The sequence below is a fragment of the Neolamprologus multifasciatus genome, chromosome 7, assembly GCF_963576455.1.
Source record: "Neolamprologus multifasciatus chromosome 7, fNeoMul1.2, whole genome shotgun sequence".
Classification (NCBI taxonomy): domain Eukaryota; kingdom Metazoa; phylum Chordata; class Actinopteri; order Cichliformes; family Cichlidae; genus Neolamprologus; species Neolamprologus multifasciatus.
Genome location: NC_140445.1, coordinates 9,870,914 through 9,891,064, shown reverse-complemented (window position 1 = coordinate 9,891,064; position 20,151 = coordinate 9,870,914). Strand labels below are relative to the sequence as shown.

The 20,151-nt window shown below is 40.0% G+C and overlaps 1 protein-coding gene across 1 annotated transcript in view; it reads right to left on the bottom strand.

Moving 5' to 3' along the window:
* Positions 1–17,259, bottom strand: part of pkn3 (protein kinase N3) — a 31,887-nt gene extending 14,628 nt beyond the window's left edge. The window contains exons 1-10 of the mRNA XM_085166493.1: positions 16,968–17,259; positions 13,591–13,867; positions 12,165–12,334; positions 11,340–11,463; positions 9,887–10,038; positions 8,887–9,106; positions 8,550–8,708; positions 7,244–7,353; positions 1,470–1,613; positions 1,207–1,282 (exon numbers count right to left, since the gene is read on the bottom strand). Coding sequence (XP_085022619.1) covers positions 1,207–1,282; positions 1,470–1,613; positions 7,244–7,353; positions 8,550–8,708; positions 8,887–9,106; positions 9,887–10,038; positions 11,340–11,463; positions 12,165–12,334; positions 13,591–13,867; positions 16,968–16,988 — 1,453 coding nt within the window. The 5' untranslated portion in view covers positions 16,989–17,259. The remainder of the gene's footprint in view (positions 1–1,206; positions 1,283–1,469; positions 1,614–7,243; positions 7,354–8,549; positions 8,709–8,886; positions 9,107–9,886; positions 10,039–11,339; positions 11,464–12,164; positions 12,335–13,590; positions 13,868–16,967) is intronic.
* Between the last annotated feature and the right edge of the window lie 2,892 nt (positions 17,260–20,151).

Here is a 20,151-nt window from a genome sequence, read left to right as displayed (position 1 = left end):
AGGACCCACTATACCAGTGACAATGACAATGGGTCCAAGAGTTTCAACCTGATACCTAAAGGTAATCAGGGTGTCCTTGCCTAGCCTGTAGAGTTCTATGCATCCCTCCATGGATATGCTTCTACAGACCATTACTGACCTATCATTAAACCAGTCATGTTGACCAATGTTACAGGATGTGCCATACTGAAGGAGTTGGATCACGTGTGCAACCCATGCAGGGGTCCAGGTATCACCTCATGACACCAGTAGTGACACTGAGCCTAGCCAAAAGCAAAATTACTGAAAAAAATCTGCAGAAAAAATGAAGAGGGAAAAATGTCCGAGGGTCTCCATCTGTAAAGCCATTCCTGATTTTGGGGTTGTCTTCTGTTGCCCCTCTAGTGAACCTGTTATTAATTTCATTACCGCCAAACTAGATGAAAGTGATTAACATCCACCGCTGCTATTTAACTGACCAGATCAAAATGCCAGAAGTTTATCTGAGTTGATGCAATACTCTGATTAAAAATAAATAAATTGTTCATTCTTAAACAGTCTTTTTTTCTTGAAATACCGTACGTGTAAATATTCTGTAAACATTTGCCTAGTAATATTTAGAAAATTTTTGGTACCAGAGGGTTTCTGGTTTGTTGTGTGCACATAAAACAGCTTGGCTACAAAACCTACAGATCAGCTGATATCAAAGCACACATAATGCACAGCTGATATATCATTGTATATCCATACCCAGTAGGGCATGCTATAAAAAGCCACTTAACCTGTCCATCATTGGACATCTGCCAGCTGCTCTTATCGTAGTGACATTTTGCACAGACACACCAGGAACAACATTTTATGTCCATCTGTCAAAGCTGAAGAGGAGATGAAGTCGACTATAGCAATTCTAAGTAAGAAAGATTGTGAAAGCACCCAAGAATTGTTTCTGAGGTTCTAGATTTAAAACAGTGCTGAGACAAACGAGCAGTCACAAAATAAGTATCCTTGCTGTGGACAAAATGAAGTTTCATTTTGCATTATGTATGTAATTACTATCAGTATGAAAAGGGTGAGGTAAAGGTTTAGCATCAAATGCAACAGAAAATGATCAGATTTTCCATTCAAGAACTGCCTGATAACAACTGAAATAGTCAAGGATAAATCAACATTTATCAACAAATCTTAGAAAAAAAAAAGAAAAGAAAAAATATTAATAATTTGTGCCACCTTTTTCTTTAGGGAAAATTCGCTTCTGCCTCTGGAGCTTGAAGGGACGCTCAATGACAGGATTTATAAATGTCACCTGGAAATGAACAGAGAAAGCGATCAGGATACAGTTACAGAATCTATACTATACATATGTTTAACCATGGGATACCCCTCTGAAATGACATAACCTAAGCTTGTGGCTATGTCCATCTTTTATGTACAGTCTATGCATGCCACAGAGGTAAATAAACAGTTTGAAGACTAGATATGAACAGCAGAACCTCAATAAAGAGAACGCCCTGCGGCTCCAGCTGGAGGCACATGCCATGTCGCTGGTTATCAAGGAAGTCTTCCAGCCGCAAGAACTTCACTCCACTTAATGCTCGCCAGTCTCTCCAGTACACAGCAATTTCCAGCTCCCTGGACTAGACCAACACACAGAAACATGCACACGTATGTGCACACACATGGATTACAATTCAGATATTTTCATCATTTCATGTTTAATTTGCTTTGATTTTTGTTTCTGAATTATTACATTTGAGGGATGTTCTGTTTTCAAAATAGCTCCAAACAGATTTCACTCACTGTCATTCTTAGTCTTTACCATTTACAATTTATTAAACTTAAAAACCCTGAATTTTGACAGAAACAGACAGACAGATTTGGTAATCAACTAACATTTGGAAGAAGTTAAAATGTAAGGTAATAAGATATTTTACTTTAGGACCCGACAGGTAGGAAAAAAAAGGGGTGAACTTCGTAAATTCAAGATAAAACAGAACAATAAAAAACAACTTCACTCAAACAACTATGGTCAAGTGATAATTTATTATACATACCTACGTTTAAAAAAAAAAAAAAAAAAAAAAAAAAAATTTATGAGGTTTTTCTATTAGTCATCTACACCAGTCAGCCACAGCACAAAACCCTTCTGCCTAACATTTTGTAGGTAAATCCAGAATAAACAAGTCCTACAGGCAATGCTCAGTGGCTAGTGGATCTAAGAGCAGACTGCAGCAACCTGGTTGCTGGTGAACATGGTCCAGTAACCACCACAGTGGCAGAAATTCGAGGAAAGGGTCTCCAGTATGAAGAGCTGGACAGCACCAGCCCCCGACATGGTTCATGCCTACTGGCTGAAGAAGCTCACTGCACTGCATGAGCATCTGGCAGTACAAATGAAACAGCTGCTAGTCGATGAGAGACACCCAGAATGGCTTACTGAAAGCCGGACAGTCCTGATCCCCAAGAACCCCCAGAAGGGACCAGTCCCATCCAAATACCAGCCAATAACCTGCCTCAGTACCACATGGAAGCTGCTGTCAGGCATAAAAGCAGCTAAGCTGAACAGGCACATGGCTCAATACATGAGTGGGGCACAGAAAGTAATTGGCAAGAATACCAGAGGGGCAAAACACCAGCTAAGGGTAGACAGAGTAGTCGCCTGAGACTGAAAGACTAGAATGACCAACCTGTGTCCTGGATTGATTACAAGAAGGCCTATGACTCCATGACCCACACCTGGAACCTGGAATGCCTTGAACAGTACAAGATCAACAGGACCCCAAGAGCCTTCATCAGGAACTCAATGGGGATGTTGTGTATGACACTAGAGGCCAACTTGAAGCCCATAAAACAGGTCGCCATCAAGTGTGGGGAGCTATCAAGAAGATGTTCTGTCCCCAGTGGTGTTTTGCATAAGCCTGGACCCGTCAGTGAGATCATTGACAAGATTACCTACGGGTACTGACTACAGAATGGAGCAATTGTCAGCCACCTACCCTACATGGATGACATCAAGCTGTATGCCAAGAGTGAATGAGACATCGATTCACTGATCCACAACACCAGCATCTCCAGCAAGGACATGTCGTTCAGATTGGAGAAGTGTAGTCGGATGATAACAAAGAACTGGAAGGTAGTCAGAACTGAGGGGATCGAATTACCAGAAGGCAACATTGTGTACAACTACAAGTACCTGGTAATACTACAAGCAAATGCGAATCATGAAGAGGCTGCTAGGAAAGCTGCAACAACAACACAGATGGTCAGGCAAGTGCTGAGAAGTCAGGTGAACAGTAAGAATAAGATCCATGCTACCAACACCTACACTGCTGAGATAATAAGCTGCCCAAAGGAAGAGACAGAAGGCACTAACATCAAGACAAGGAAGCTCCTGACTAGGGATGGGTACCGCCATGATGGCACCGGTTCTGACATAAACGGTAGTAACCAGACCGAAAAGCAGCGCACATTTCGGTGCTTTATTTCGGTGCTGTTTTTTTTTCCTGAGATGTGATACACTTTGAATTCTAGCCAATCATTTTACGTTTCCGAGGATAGCAGGCGGGTCCAGGTACGTACGTTCTTTTAGAGCAGAGCTACAGATTAAAAATGCCCAAGGCAAAGCGATCAAAAGTCTGGCTGTACTTCACAGCAAAATATGCAAACTCAGCAGCCTGCAACAAGTGCTTTAAGCTGATACTGTGATACTGTCAAAGGAGGTAACACCTCAAATGCGATGAAACACTTGGCGACGCATAGCGTTTTTTTAAAAGCCGAAAAATGCGCCGTATTTGATAGCTTGCTGGAGACCTCACACCGAGCGCATCTACTTGCGGGTGTGGTGCCTGTTATCGGACCCGGAGTTAGCAACATCCCCCAAAAACCCGAAAGTCCTGGCCCCTAGCCCTGCCAGTGTAGCAGAAATCATGACAGATGATAATGGCAGCAGCAGCCGTTCTTCTCTGCGTGAGTAGCTTAATGTTGTTCATGTATAATCTACGTTGAGTAGGCTAACCACGTTATTACATTAATGCATGTAAGGTGAACTAGCAAACACCGTCGTAGTTACATGCAGCTGTCTTCTTGTTTGATGGCAGATACTCCCTTCACCCTGGCCAAAAAGGCTAAAATGACCAAAGAAAAAGTGGAAAACAGTTAAACATGAGAGGTTTTTGGATAAAGCTTGTGTTTTTTTCATTGTTTAAGCACTGCTTCCAGCCAAGAGTGATACCATATATGCCCTATAGCTGCAGAAAAGGCATTGTTATCTTTTTACAAAAAAAAAAAAACAAAAAAAAAAAAAAAAAAAAAAACAGCTGAACATGAGAGGTTTTTGGACCAATTTTGTGTTCTCCATTCTTTAAGCACCGGTTTGAGCACCGTTTAAGCACCGGCACCATTTCAAAAGTACCGGTTTGGCACCGGTATCGGATAAAACCTAAACGATACCCATCCCTACTCCTGACCATGCATGGAGGGTTTCACCCCAAGTCCAGCACCCTGAGACTGTATGCTAATCGAAAGGAAGGAGGCCGGGGACTGGTGAGTGTCAGCACCACAGCCCAGGATGAGACAACGAACATCCACAAGTTCACCAGCAAAAAGATGGCCACGACTGACTAACTCAGGCAGCAGATATGCAAAAAAGAGGAGCAAGAGGAAGAACCATCATGGAAGGACAGGCCCCTGCATGGTATATACCACCGGAAGATACAGGAAGTGGCTGAAATCCCGAAATCTTACCAGTGGCTGGACAACACTGAATTGAAAGACAGCACAAAGGCACTAACAGGAGCTGGGGTGGCAGAATCTCTGCTGGGGACAGGAAGAGACTAAACAGGCTGATCCGGAGGGCCAGCTCTGTTCTAGGATGCCCTCTGGACCCAGTGGAGGTGGTGAGTGACAGGAGAAAGGTGGCTAAGCTGTCATCCCTGTTGGACAACATCTCCCACCCCATGCAGGAGACTCTGATAGCACTGAGCAGCTCCTTCAGTGGCAGGCTGCGGCTCCCACGATGTGGGACAGAGAGATTTCACAGGTCTTTCCTCCCCACTGCTGTCAGACTCCACAACAAAGACTTCAACTGATCAAATCCACACATGCGCAACAACACTAAGTGCAATACTCTTTTCTGGGATCGTTGTATTATACTCAATTGTATATAGCATTTGTATTCTATTTTATTCAATTGTATATAGTATTTTATTTTATTCTATTCTATTGTGTACAGTATCTTATTGATATCTTATTCCAGTGTTTATTTTTTTTTCTAATTTTTCTATGTAACTTTGCACTGTCCACTGCTGTAACAAAACAAATTTCCCACACGTGGGACTAATAAAGGTTATCTTATCTTAATCATGGCAGCACAGGAACAAGCTCTAAGTACAAGATCCATAGAGGCTGGGGTCTATACCAGGCAAGACCCCAGGTGCAGGCTCTGTAAAGTTACCCCTGAGACAATCCAGCACAAATGGAACACCATAACCAAGTAGCCGGCAGAGTATACAGAAACATCTGTGCAGAGTATAGCCTGGAAGTCCCGAGGTCAAAATGGGAGACGCTCCGGTCGAGAATGACCAATCTAAGATCCTGTGGGACTTCCAGATACAGACGGACAAAATAGTGATGGCTACCCAACTGGACATGGTAGAGGAAGATGGCCATAGTGACAGATGTAATGAGCAACATCAGGAAGAAGGAACACGAGAAGCTTGAGAAGTATCAAGGGCTCAGAGAAGAGCTTGAGAAAATGTGGAAGGTGAAGGTGGTCCCAGTTGTAATCGGAGCACTAGGTGCGGTGACTCCCAAACTAGGCGAGTGGCTCCAGCAGATCCCAGTAACATAAATCCGAGATCTCTGTCCACAAGATCGCAGTCCTAGTAACAGGAAAGATACCCCACGGGACCCTCAAACTCGCAGGCCTCTGGTAGAAGACCGCCCGCAGGGGCAAGAGGGGAATTATTTACAAGAGGACTATCTTGTGTTTTGTTAGACACAAAATCAGCATGATTTCAGGTCTGAGTCAGTTCGGGATCCGATTTTTATATGTGTCAGTGCTTCAGAAAAAGAAAAAAAAAAAAAGACCTCACAATCCGACTCTGGGAGGAATAAGTATTTACGCAAGTAACAGAAAATCTTTTTCGTTTCTTCTGACTACTAGATAATAAATATGAACAAGAACTTTTTAGAGCACAATTTTATACTAGTTACACCCAATCAAGAGGATATCCCCTTGCAAAAAATTTTGATCTCTACCGCTCTTTCTTTAAAGCCCTCTGTGGTTTGGTATGATTACATCAATCTCAAAAAGTGACTTTTAGATAAACCTTTCTTAGGTAGATTCAGATGTGTACTAGTAGCTAACCTAGTATGAAGAGGTTATACAATATCTCTGACCACAAAGGAAAACAGTGTGTGAATTCTTGTCCTAAACATTATACAAAAAGTTACTTTTACACATTTCTGCTTCTAAAATGATTTTTATGTCTGAAATTGGACTCTTCACAAGGACAAATTTGTTTACAGAATGACAGTTGCAAGAAAAATACAGTGAGTTGAATTATCAGGATTTTATGCCTTGATTCACTAAACAAAAATTGGCTTTATATAAATAAATAAGCAGTTCTACTTTTCTGGATACACTCACCTTTTATAATAAAATAAATACAGAAACACTGGAAACAAAAGGTTCAAACTTTCTTTATAGAGAAAGAATGGGCAACAACTACTTTTTTTTAAAAACTATTTTCATGTTATTCCAGTTTGTAATGTAGTCTCTGTCAATCAGAACAAAGTTGGTTTAAAGGGAGCTAAAACTAAATTTGATGAGAATAAATATCGATTATGTTAAAAAGCGACACATGGAAGGCTACTCCAGCAGTCGCTAAGAAGAAAAGAAGTGAACTGTGGAGTTGGAGAAGAACAAGCCCATGCTGTGAATCTGAGGATAAAAGATTCTTCTTTCCTTCACCAAGCTGAGATCCCATGCTGTCTGTGAACAAGATTTTTTTTCTCTTCATAAAACAAAGAAAACTACCAAGCCAAATCCCCTGAAATTGGTGAAGCGATAGAGAATGGGCAAAAACACAATCAACTGAATTTTGGTGCAGTTGCAAATCACTTGCTTCAAAGCTGTGTTGTTCTTGACAGAGGATAACGTATTTGCATGCACGTGTAGTCTGAAACCTAACTAATTTAACGCTGTCATAATATATTAGTGATGATTTGAAATGATCCTTAAAGCAAGTACATGGCAGCCACTGACCCGTTCTAGTTCAATGCTGAAGCTCTGGCCCCAGGCCTCTTTGCCCAGCTGTCTCCACTGTGTGCGCCCCACTACTCTGTTGTCAACCTTCAGCACTGCACTTATCTCCGCTGAAAAACAAAGAAAACAGATGCAGTCAGAAAACTAATCAAAACGAAAACCTGTCAGTTACCATAAATTCAGGGCTTACTACATTTCTTAGACCTAATGTCATAAAAACAGGAAAACAAGCAATTCAGAAATCTTTCAAAATGTATACGGAGAAACATCTACCTCAGTAAGAAATAGACTCATATTATCAAGTCTTCAAAGATGAATGTCTCCACGAGGAACTAGGAAATGTAAATAATTTAGATCATAGTCATGAGGACCAGGATTAAAACTACTTTTAGTATGAATTATGTTACCCACGGAAATGCTCCTAAACTCTTGGGTGGGGTCTGCAGAGTTAAAGATGCAGCAGTAATACCCACAAGACTGCCACATTTCTGACTGGCTGGAAGCTGACTGAAATTAAAATGGTGCAAAGATTTGGCCATGTCTACAGAGCTTGTAAAATACTTTTGCTTATTTTCAGTCCCGCAATTTTGGTGGAAAAAACCTTGAGCCTGTCTGTATTTGTGTAATTTCTTACTTCTTGTATGTCTGTTTTTGTTACTGTTTGTACTGGAGCACTGTAACCAACATAATTTCCCCTAGGGATCAATAAAGTATTCTGATTCTGATTGTTTTTGTGTATCCTTCAAGTGTTTTGAATCTGCGTTGCTGCTTTTGTTCATCTCTTTTTTTCTTCTGAAAAGCAGTAAATCACCACCAACTGTAGCATAACACACTTACAGAACTGTACAGTTCTGTAAGTGTGTCACAATAATTCCCATAATAGCTACCTAATGGACAGGAGCAGTTTGTTTTGTGTACAGTCCATCCATTCATTCTCTTCCACTTAATCCAGCCCCTCCCAGTTACAATGGGGTGACAGGCGGGAAACACCCTAGAGAGGTTGCAAGCCTGTCGTAGGGCTAACACAGAGAGATAGACATCTAGATCCAGATAACCAACAGTCTGAAAGAACCTTTCAGTTACTGGGACAAAATATATAATGGAATCTAATGGAAATGTAGCTAATACTCGGCTACAACCTCAGGTTTGTATTGAAATACAAACATGTTTGTCTTGTCAGTTTTACCATTTCTGAAACCAATTACTTGTTAGTTCAAGTGTCCATTACTGGATATTTGCATTTTACGACACAAAGAAAAATAAAAGGTCTAAAAAAAAAAAAAAAAAAAAAAAAAAGTTGACTTACAGGAAATGTCTTCAGCCTTGGCACTGCGTCCGGTTCGTACCTTCAGAGACTTCATATCCGAGATGCTCCCAGAGGTGGTTGAGACACTGGTCACACAACTACGGCCTGGAACTGACTCCAACAGGTCCTGGCAACCCATCAAACATACCTCCAAACGGCCTAAGGAAAAGCGTTTCAGTCATTAGTTCTTACTTGGGATAACATTACTGAGAATTCAATGGAAAGCTGCTTCAGGTGAAAAAAAAATTACATTTTTTTTAATGTTGTTATGAATGGGTACTTAATAAAATGACTATCAAAATTTTGCTTTTAAAAGAGACTAGCAGACTTAAACAACCTGTTAGACTGGCTGGTTTGAAGAAGGATGAAGATGAGGAAGAGGCTGGAGCCCGAGAGCGTTTCTTTGGAGTGCCGTAAGAAGGTGAGGTGCCTACTATTAAAGCCTCTTTAATGGTAGCATGTGTGGGATGATCATGAGCCAGCTCACATAAACGTCTCTCCAACGAGAGACGCAACAAATCCACCTTTTGAGATGACTCTTGCATTCGCGCCTGGGCCTGAAGGATACAGAAATGCAATCTCTGATGCAACAATAGTAATAATTATGTTGCAATTAATTGCAAACATTCAGTTCAGATTATATCTCAATCAGCATGTATGCATGTAATCAGATTTATAATTACGCACTGAAATTTGGAAATGTGTATTGTAATCTGCTCACTATGCAAAAATATCATAAAAACTAGAGCTGTACATAGACATAGACTGTAAATGTGAACACAATTTGAAAAAACAGTAATACCCAATTGTTTGGGTTCAAACAAACTACTAAACAAAAGTAGTTTAATCTAATCTAACATGAAACTGACCATAAGTGTTTTAAATGACAAAAAAAAAAAAAAAAACATGTATATGTGTGCTTCAGTATCACCCTGACAAAGGATGCTTCTAATTTTAGAGATATTGCTCAAATAAATCAAGGCAAATAGTGAATGGATTGGTTTTTCTATAGCACCTCTCAACTCAATTTGAGCACTCAAACCACACATACAGCAAAGTGCATTTAACAAACATTCACACACATTCATGAATGCATCAGGGGCAATTCAGGCTTTAGTATCTAGGAGCCAGGGATTGACTGTGATTGGTAGATCACCTGCTCTACCACTTGAGCCACAGCCATCCCAGGGCAGTTCTACATATTGTGGAATATATTGTGAAGGTCACCTTGAACTCAATTGTAGTTCAAAAATGTTCATTCTAACTATTTATAGCCATCGTGTTCTTGTTGTAGCTGTTAGGTTGGTGAAAGTGAAGACATTCCAGCTGGTACCCACTTCTGCAAGTATTCGGCGGTCCTGGACTTTATGCCCGTTCAGTTGCTTCACCACATTTTTGGCTCCTTCTGCTACAGCTGATTCAATCTTCATGTGGTGAATTAGTTCAGCAACTCGCAGCTCCACAGGACTGATCATCTCCATAGAGTGACCTTAGTGCAGATGAACAAAACAGTCACCACCACCACCAGTAATCACCACTGTACTAAAATTAGTAAAATATCAATTATTGCATTTCACGAGAAACAATTGTGTGCATATTGCGTGCATTATTACTTTTTAATGTATTTTTCAACTGCATCTTATGGTCTTGTTCAGAAGATAAAATTTGTGTAGTTGTCATGAGATCAGCTCACCAGTCATCACTGATGAACTTTAAATTTCCATAACATGTCTGAGGAACTTGGAAAGAAAAGCATCTGGACTTCTTTAAGTTGTTTTAGGACGTTTCACCTCTCATCCGAGAAGCTTCTTCAGTTCTAAGAGCAATTGGTGGAGAGTCCCCAAGAGGATCATGGACCCCCCCATTGATCCTCTGCATAATCACTTGAGCCAAGGTCTGAAAATGGGTGTGGTTCACAATCAGCGAAGGTTTCAGGTGAACCCATTGTGAGACGTAGCCCCACCTTATCATGTGATTTATTGAGATCAAATGACCCAGGATGTGAGTGGGCATTAAGGCATCTGGGAAGGGATCTCAAAACTGGATTATAGATGGCAGACAGCTGATGTCGTAAGCACCGCCCTCTGTTCAAAGAGAGCCGTTCACAGTGGACATAGATGGCTTCTTTCACTTATCTCAAACCATCTGTCTTCTCTGTCCTAAACTTTAACAGTGGCATCCTCAAAATAAAGACCTTTGACCTTTAGATGCAGATGAACAACTGAGTCTTGTCCTGTTGAGGTGGCTCTTCTCAGAATCAGAATCAGAATACTTTATTAATCCCGAAGGAAATCTCACTATGTTGTGAGATGCGTTTATGAAGTGGCTGTTTGGTCTCTCCAATGTAGAGGTCTGAGCATTCCTCACTACACTGGACCGCATACACTACGTTGTTAATTTTGTGTTTGGGAGTTTTGTCTTTGGGATGAACCAGTTTGTGTCTGAGTGTGTGGCTTGGTCTGGGACCCTAACCTAACTTAAAGAAGTCCAAACGCTTTTCTTTCCAAGCTCCTTAGACTACGATGACCTGGATGACTAAGAACCTTCACAGACATTTCCATAACATCTAAGCACACTCCCAACTACTTAAGACCATAAGACACAGAACAGAATACAAATTCATTTGCATTCAATATAAATTTGATATTTTTTCAAGTCATTTTTGATCCATTATGTTTCACATTCATTTTGTTTATTGAAACATATTGAAGACAAACTGTCAGTATAAGATATCTGCAGTGAAAACACTGCCCAGACAAGAACAGTACTTGTGTGAGTGATAAGATTTACCATATTTGCCATCTTCCTCTCCATCTCTGGCTTGACTGACTTTAACAATCTGCATGCGCAGCAGCTCTATTTTAGTACGACTGTCCTGCAACATCTGCTGGGCTGCAGAGAGCATCTTTCTGTCCTGGAAAATAAAACAAACAATTACAAACCAACACAGAACTTCCGATCAAGAGAAAGAAAGTAACTTAAAGGTCACACACACACACACACACACACGCCATATAGGCGAAGTTTACGTTTTCAGGAAAGGTTAGAACTGTGATATGTGTTAGCCACACGATTTGATATGTCATTTTGATTTAGCTCAGATGGTATAATGTTCTCTGTCCAGTTTATACAAGAAACTAAGTCATTCCAAAAGGATTTACACACGGTGCTTAACAGTATTCGTTCCCTCTTTGCCTTCCACAGCCTGATAATTAGACTGATAATTAGCCTGGTCTATGCCCAGGCTGTCCATTCCCCTTCTCTAATATGTCAAAATGTCTGCATAAGAATGCCTTACTTCGAACTTTAAATGTATAAAAGTTTTAAATTTGAAGTAACATCGCTAAATGACTTCATAAAGAGTAGTTATAAAGAAAGGCAGAACCTTGTTAACAAAAATACAAACTATTCTGCACAGTGAGAAATTCTAATTCATAAAGGCATCTGGCAAAGTGCTATAAGTCTAATCCTCCTCTTAATAATGTATTCAGTTACTGTAAACGTTTTACATGGAACAGCAATTTACCACACGAGCCACTCAGAGAGAGTGTAAAGTGGTACTCGTGAGGCTTTGTGTGTTGTGTTATGCATAAATTAGGTCATGTTGTATAATACCTTAAATGAGCCATTAGTGTAAGTCTGGATCATGTTCTCAGCACCCTGTTTGACCTTGGTCTCCATGGTAAGTTGTTTCTTCAGTGTTCTGACTAGACTGTCCAGTGGTGATGTGACCTCTTCCCACTGACATGTCTCTCCTGACAGGTTTTCTTCTTCCTCTAAGTGACCTGCATGGAAAAAACAAAACATACAGGCTGTATAAAGGGTTAGGATCCAAATAAGATAAACATTAGATGGATACCAGCTTCAGATCAAGTGATTTATCTCTGTATAGTATAGTGGCCTTAGAAAAGTGGTGGTTAAGACAAATACAGCATAAAACACAGCATCCCTGACGTGTCCTGTCTAGGGGGGCCTATATACACTGCTTAGAATTTTTCTGATTTAAGCATGTTGGGATTTTGCTTAGTTTATGACATTATGTAAAGAAACCATTCTTCTCACATAAAAAGAAGGTTAATGAATCAAATTTTCAATCTGCAGTCCCCATGGAGTCAGCAAGGGGCAGATGGAAAGGTTTCTAAACATTATGCTCTCTGTGGGTAGAAGTGCAGCCCAGCTGACATCCACATATAACAGCTTGTGTGTGCTGCAGCGCCCTTTACTGCCATCACTGATGCATTTTTATTGAATTCAATTTTATTTATATAGCATCAAAAATCACATCAACAGCTGCTTCAAGGCACTTTCTATTGTAAGGTCAAGGTCCTGCAACAATAGATTGTCTGAAGTGTTACAAAATCGTGCATTTCTTTCCCTCCCTCTCTCCAACAATTTATACCTCATGTTTTCTGTCACCATGTGAATATCTGACAACAGGACTGCACTGCTGCTTTATTTTTTTTTAGCCAGTATATTAAAGATTAACCTTAATCAATGAACCTGGAGGTTTAGGGCAAAGTGCATACATATAAAATATAGTTTTCATAATATACCAACACAAGTCATTTACAGTGTTGTGGTTTCAACCAAAGTCCTAATTATTTGTATAAAAAGTTTTATTTGAATCAATTTATATAGGAAAATGTTGGAGTGTGACTCAAGGATGATGGTAGCTTTTATCCATTCTGGTCTTATAAAACCCCAATGTTTTTATACTGGCTTCAATGGAAAACAGGATCCAGCTCTTGTAACCTCAAAAAGGGTGAAAACTAGCGACAGAAATGAGATACTGACAATGTTAACAGTTTGACTCCCTTTTTGTTCTCTCTAATTAACATCCGTAACACGAGTCAGCAACAGTCAAACCTATGTTAAGAAACTGGATCTGGGTTTGTATTGGAATTCTGCTGACCTTGTTCTAGCCCCCCTTTTTAAGGTCTTGTCTTCTGTTTGTTAAATGCAACAGAACCTGTGAAACAAATGGATTTGTACTCTTACTGGTTTTCCTCCTTCTACATGAAGGAAAAAAAGATTTTGTTACCTATGCCACTGTCTTTCTGTGTGGCCATAGACCTTGCGTTGAGTTCCTGCAGTTCCCAGTGCAGCTTCTCCAGCTTGCGGGTTGAGGCCTTAAGTTGGCCCTCCACATCAGCTGCACTCTTGCGGTTGGTGACTGCCCGTCGCAGCCTCTCAGCTGCCTCCTTGATCTTCAGCTCCCGCTGGATCTGCTGCCGGAGCACTGATCGAGCAGCTTCCAAACGCTGTTGAAACTCTGGGTCAAGAATATCCCACTCTTCCAGATTCTTCAGATTCCCATTCTGTAAGACAATAACACAGTTTCAGTCTCTTATTGGTGTGACTGCTAATTAAGGATATTCAGTCCTAAATGTATGATGTAAACATGCCAATGTCTCCTATTTTAAGTTTTCCCTTCTTAGGAATCTTGCTTTTCTTGATTACTTCCTTTAAACAGAAATATGTGTACATAACAAGTGATTTGGGGAAGCAGTAGGTGTGACAGTAGATGTGAAGTGTTTGAATGTTCAGATGCAACTCAAACATAAGCATAGCTGCCATGTTGTTTTTAGAGGGAAGAGGCATTCTTCTTCGTTCTTCTTCAGATTTTGGTATTAGAAAGACTTCATACAACTTTTTTTTTTTAAATACTACAGTATGGTTACTGACCTGATGCCTATTTAGTTTGTAGCAAGTTGTCAAGGAAGTCTATCATCATCATTATTATACAACATTTTCAATCTTTTGTTGCCACTGTCTTAACTTTCTTTCACACCTGTTGTATGCAAAAGTTATCAAATTCAGGCTACTGCATTTCCATTTTATCTAGCATGTGAACTTTGGGTATTGTGATTGTAGCTAATTCTAGCAGTAAAGAAAAGCACAGCGACACAGGCCAATGCTACTGGGAAGAACTTGGAAAACCATCAGCAGTACAAAGACGAACAATTAGAAGATGCAATTACACTAAACTATATAATGTAATTGCATCTGAATCAATGAAATTAGTTTAAAATAACCTGATTGGCGCAGCCAAAGTGAAATGAAAATCATCACCTGGCTAAACAGAAAAAAACTGATAAGGCTGTTAACCAAAAGCATCGATCTGGACCAACACTGCATCAACAACAGCAAATGACACAATGGCTCCCTCTTATGGGCAAAAACTAGTGAGCCTTACTAAAGACAAATCTTTCTTTCCAATCTCCCATTATGAGTTTCAGGATACGTTTATACCTCTATGAAAACATGAACTCCTTTGTATTGTTTTGTTCAAACAATGGCAAAACATTTGATCTAAAATAAGTGCCAAGTTACTGAAATAACAGTTTCAGTCAGCCACACTAATGCAGAAACATCTGTACTGGACACTAGGCCATATTATTTGCCAAATATTATAAATAATTCATAGGGCACAAGGAGCACAAATACTGTCCAAGTTCAGTAACGAATTAGCAGAGATGAAATCTAGCAAAGTAAATGCTATCAGCCAAAACTGACTGTGTGAGCACACCTGCTAATTAGCGAGGGCACACAACAACTTTAAGCCTCAACAGTATCCAGGTGGATGAGAGCTACATTTTGCTTATTCCTTATTCACAAGGGGTCACCACAATGGGAATCTGAATAAATTTCCAATGTAATTCCTGACGTAAGGAATTTGTGCCAACTGTACAAAGGATTTTTTAACCAACTTCCTCACATATAAAAACAGGAGTTAATAATATGAAAATAAATACTACATTTTTTTAAATTACCCTCATACTAAGGGGGAAACTGTCCAGAGGCCAACATTGTTAGGATTAAACCGTTAACATGGAGTTTACAGGAATCTGCTGCCTTTTGGACCCAGCCTTAATTCACCACTAGAGAACTTGCAGTTTTTGACACCAAGCACATGGTCCATCCAAGCACATAATGTCCTAAAAGGCCAAACAGCCCTCCCAGTAAACCAATGAAAGCCTGTATGCATTATGTGAAATAATCTGGAGGGAATGGGCTGTCATTAATCTATAATGCTATTTAACTTATAACTGAACATGTGTGCCAAAGAGACAAACAAACAAAAACATTTCTATTTCTATCATAAACTACCTTACAGCGTCTGTCTGACACCTGTACACTATGCTGCTTTACTCATTACTCTGGTATGAATATTCCAGCAGGTTGTCATGATCCTACAAAGAGACTGTCTCAAATTATACATTTTTCTTCTACAGCTATCCATGTATACAACATTGTGTTTCTTCATAAATAGTACACACTACCCCAATATTTTCTGTATGGAGTGATGCACATCTGTCCTGCATTGGTAGGGGCGTCTGAGTGAGACATACAAGTAAAGATATGTAAAATAATGCAATTTGTTTGATCATTAGCCTCTGTGATGCTACTGATCAAACAAATTGTGATCAGGACAACTGGAAAGATTTAAACTTAAAAACTGACACAGCATTTTAAGTTGATTACACAAGTACGTAGTTCCAGGGTTCAGTGAATGGCCCTCTAAGTCAGCATGGCCTTCTGAAAAAATATTCTGGACACTTTTATTAATGTAAATTTAATTTAAATGGTCACAATGAAATAAAAAGCTTATGTTTTTCTAGGAGGTTTTGTTTCTTTTTTGTTAGATAGACTTCAATTCAGAATCCTTACAGTGTCTCTGGCTATATCATAGCCAGTGATAACAAAGCCCAGAAAAGTTAAAATATGAAACAAATTCCCAAACAATTATAATCCGATAATAACTACTTGATCATTACTCATTCTTCCAGCTGTAGCAAGTCGCAGAAAGAAAAAAGAAAGAAAGAAAGAAAGAAAGAAAGAAAGCTGAGGATGTGTCCTTTGTGTTAGGCATTACCAGGCTATTCAGCTCTATGACTTTTTGCTCGTGAACAGACACACCTTCTGTCAATCAAAACTAAAAGAACTTTTCAAAGTCCTAGGCGAAGGTGTTGGGCTTTAAAGATAAAGTAACGTTCAATAAAGGATCTTATATTAACTAGGCTAACAAATGGCTAAATGGTTTAATGCTGTTAAAATAAGTGTAAGTGGACGCAATTTAAAAAAGAAAGAAAGAAAGAAAATCCAAGCTGAAGCCTGAGAAACTATGCCGTAGCCACAACAACAAGCTCGAAGAAGTTCAGACAGCTCTGGTGCTGTGGTCTTTTTTGCGTGAAACCGGCTCGTTTTTACGTTTATGATAACTACCCAGCCTGAGGTATTAGCTAACTTATCGAGGAGAAGCAAACAAGACAAACAGGAAAATCCAGTGAACCTGTTAAGCACTGAAGCAATTACCGTCGGCTACAGGTAGTATTAACTACCTTTAACTCTGGCACTCTTGCCTCCGTGATCACTGAACTAAGCGTGAAGAATGAAAAAAGCGTTACTCAGCGTTACCTTTAGCGGTAAACCTGACATGATGGCTGTCAGGTCTGTCGTGGACACCGTTTGTCCGTTTCTGGCCGCCAACACTCTTCTCCGGGTCAGAAAGTAGATGAAATGGCTCAGGTAGGACTGACACGACTACTCTAATTAATTCCACATCGGCATGTGAACTTCAGCACCTGCTGAATCTCCTCACAGACCGGCCTGCCACTTCTCCCTGCCGCACATCACAGAAACAATTCTGATTAGAAGTTTGAACCGAGTTAAACGGAGACCCCTGGAGAACCTGACGTCACGGGACGGCGACCGGATTGGTTGGCGGTCAGTAATGACAATGACACTGCAAGAACCAATCACATTTAATTATTCAGTAGCCGGCTGAGGTAGGCTTAGGGCGCGTTCAAGTAGCCACCTTGCGAAATCTCTTGCAAAACCCAGTTTACAGGTAGGTATGTATACAGGTGTAATGGAAATAGCATAATTAACATCCATATTTGTTGAATTTTAGATTTCATTATACAACACAATGAGACAGCGACTTCTCTGTAGATACAAGCAAATGAACAAATGTATTTAAATTATTTTATTTTATGCATTTAATTTATTTAACACCACTGTAATAGCTGAGCTTTATTCAGGTGGTTTTCTACCTACAGTGTATGAATGCTGCAGTTTGCTCAACCCTAAGGTGCCACACTTCAATTTACAAATAATTGAAAGAATGAAAAAAAGCAATATAACTCATCTGCAGATAGTTTTAAAAGTATTTAATTTCTTTTGGAAATATTTAATTAATAAAACTTTTTTTTTTTTTTAATTTTCCCTTCTCTTTCTGCGCTCAGCATTATGTGTGCTCTGTCTTCGGTGCTCCAATTTGCCACATAAACATACAGATTAATCAAATACACAGCCATACACACACAGCAATACACAGCCATACAAACACCAATATACAGCACAGAAACATACAACCATACAAGATAGATCGACAAACACACACCTTTAATAAACATTTAGCACACCACCAGTTAGTTTAAACATCACCACACTGATGTTTGTCGCATGGAATGTACGTGGACTTAGTTCCAGGGAAAAGTGGCTTAAAATACTAACTGGTTAAATTACTTACAGGCAGACATTCCCTTTCTACATGAGATTCATACTGTATGAACAAAACATCTGTAAACACACTGTCAGGGTTCTCTGTGTGGCAGGCAAGGGTGGGACCCAAAAGCAGGACTCTCAGACCAAGCTAAACTTAAATGGCAGTGAAACAACTGGAAACAAAGAGGCGTAGCCATATTACGTAACAAAAAAATACATAAAATTCACAGCGCTATTACAGATCCAAAAGGTATATTTATAATACTTCATTTATATATTGAAAATATGGATCTTTGTATCCATATACACAGATCCATATTTGTGTATATGGATACACAAATATGGATCTGTGTATCCATATTTGTGTGTATCCACACAAATATGGATACACAGATCCATATTTTCAATATATAAATAAAGTATTATAAATATACCTTTTGGATCTGTAATAGCGTTGTGAATTTTATGTATTTTTTTGTTACGTAATATGGCTACGCCTCTTTGTTTCCATATTACAGCAGCTCCATATGGAGCGGCTCCATATGTGGAGCCGCTGCTCCATATGTGGAGCAACATCGAAAGGAGCCAGCTGAGGTGGTTTGGGCATCTGACAAGGATGCCCCCTGGGCGCCTCCTGGGTGAGGTGTTCCAGGCATGTCCCACCGGGAGGAGGCCCCGGGGCAGACCCAGGACACGCTGGAGAGATTATATCTCTCGGCTGGCCTGGGAACGCCTTGGTGTTCCCCCGGACAAGCTGGAGGAGGTGGCTGGGGAGAGGGAGGTCTGGGCCTCTTTGCTTAGGCTGCTGCCCCCGCGACCCGGCCTCGGATAAAGTGGATGAAGATGGATGGATGGATGGATGGATCTGTGTATCACTAGTATATATGGGCCAAATGTTGATTAACCCTCCCTTTTTCATAACTTGAACTGGCAGTCTACACACATTCTCAAACAATACATGTGTGATTTTGGTCTTTGCAATGTTTGCCGTTCACATCACCCCATTTTCAGGGACTACACCTTCTTTTCATCAGTACACCACTCACAATCTCACTTTTTAGTTAGAAGCTCCATTATGAGGGATAACACAGACACTCAGATTCATCCTGTCACTATCAATGATCATGCACTGGTGTCTATTTCTCACACAGAAAAGAATCATACCACCAATCAGAAGCTGGATATTTAATACATCATTACCTAAAGAACAAGACTTAATTAATTAGTACATAGTTTCAACCTACAGAGGGGCACCAGACAGAGCTGCCAGCTTTCTCCTTCACTTTTTGTTAATTTTATCAAGCCACTAGCACCAGCAATCCAACAAAATCTAGATATCAAAAGAGTTCAAACCATAAGCCTATATGCTGATGATGTATTACTTTTCCTTAGGAACTCACAACCTTTGCTTATAAAGCCTCACAAACTCACAAACTTTGCTTATAAAGCCGATTTACTTATAACTAAGTTCTGGTCCATATCACACTATTCAATTGGCTGAGTAAATATACAGTTTTGTCTCTGAATTGTAATTTTCCAAACACAACTACCACTCCACTACAGACAGGTAAAATTTGATATGGAGGTATCAATTTTTCCATCATGCTCTCAGACCTATGGTTAAATCATATTCCTATGCTAAAAACAGGAGATGATAATCTCACACGTTGAAGAATTTTACCTGTATCACTCTTGGGAAGAGAGTTAAAATGATGATTCTGCCTAAAATAAACTATTTGAAGTTTATTTTTATTTTATTTTTATGGAAAAATAAACTATCATGCATAATCAGCCTGTGTGTGTGTGTGTGTGTGTGTGTGTGTGTGTGTGTGTGTGTGTGTGTGTGTGTGTGTGTGTGTGTGTGTGTGTGTGTGTGAATGGCTGGGCCTGGGTCTGAGGAGTTGCTGAGCCTTGGCCCCTGTGGTATATGGTCATGGAGGGGTTTCCCCTCTCTACTGCTCCCGGCTGGATGCTGCTGCCCTCCCTGGAGTGAGGGTACTTGTTGGTTCCAGGGCGCATTCTGGTGCGGCTGTTGACCCTTCCCTTTTTTGTTCCTGTCTGTCATACTATACTACACATAATGTAATAACAA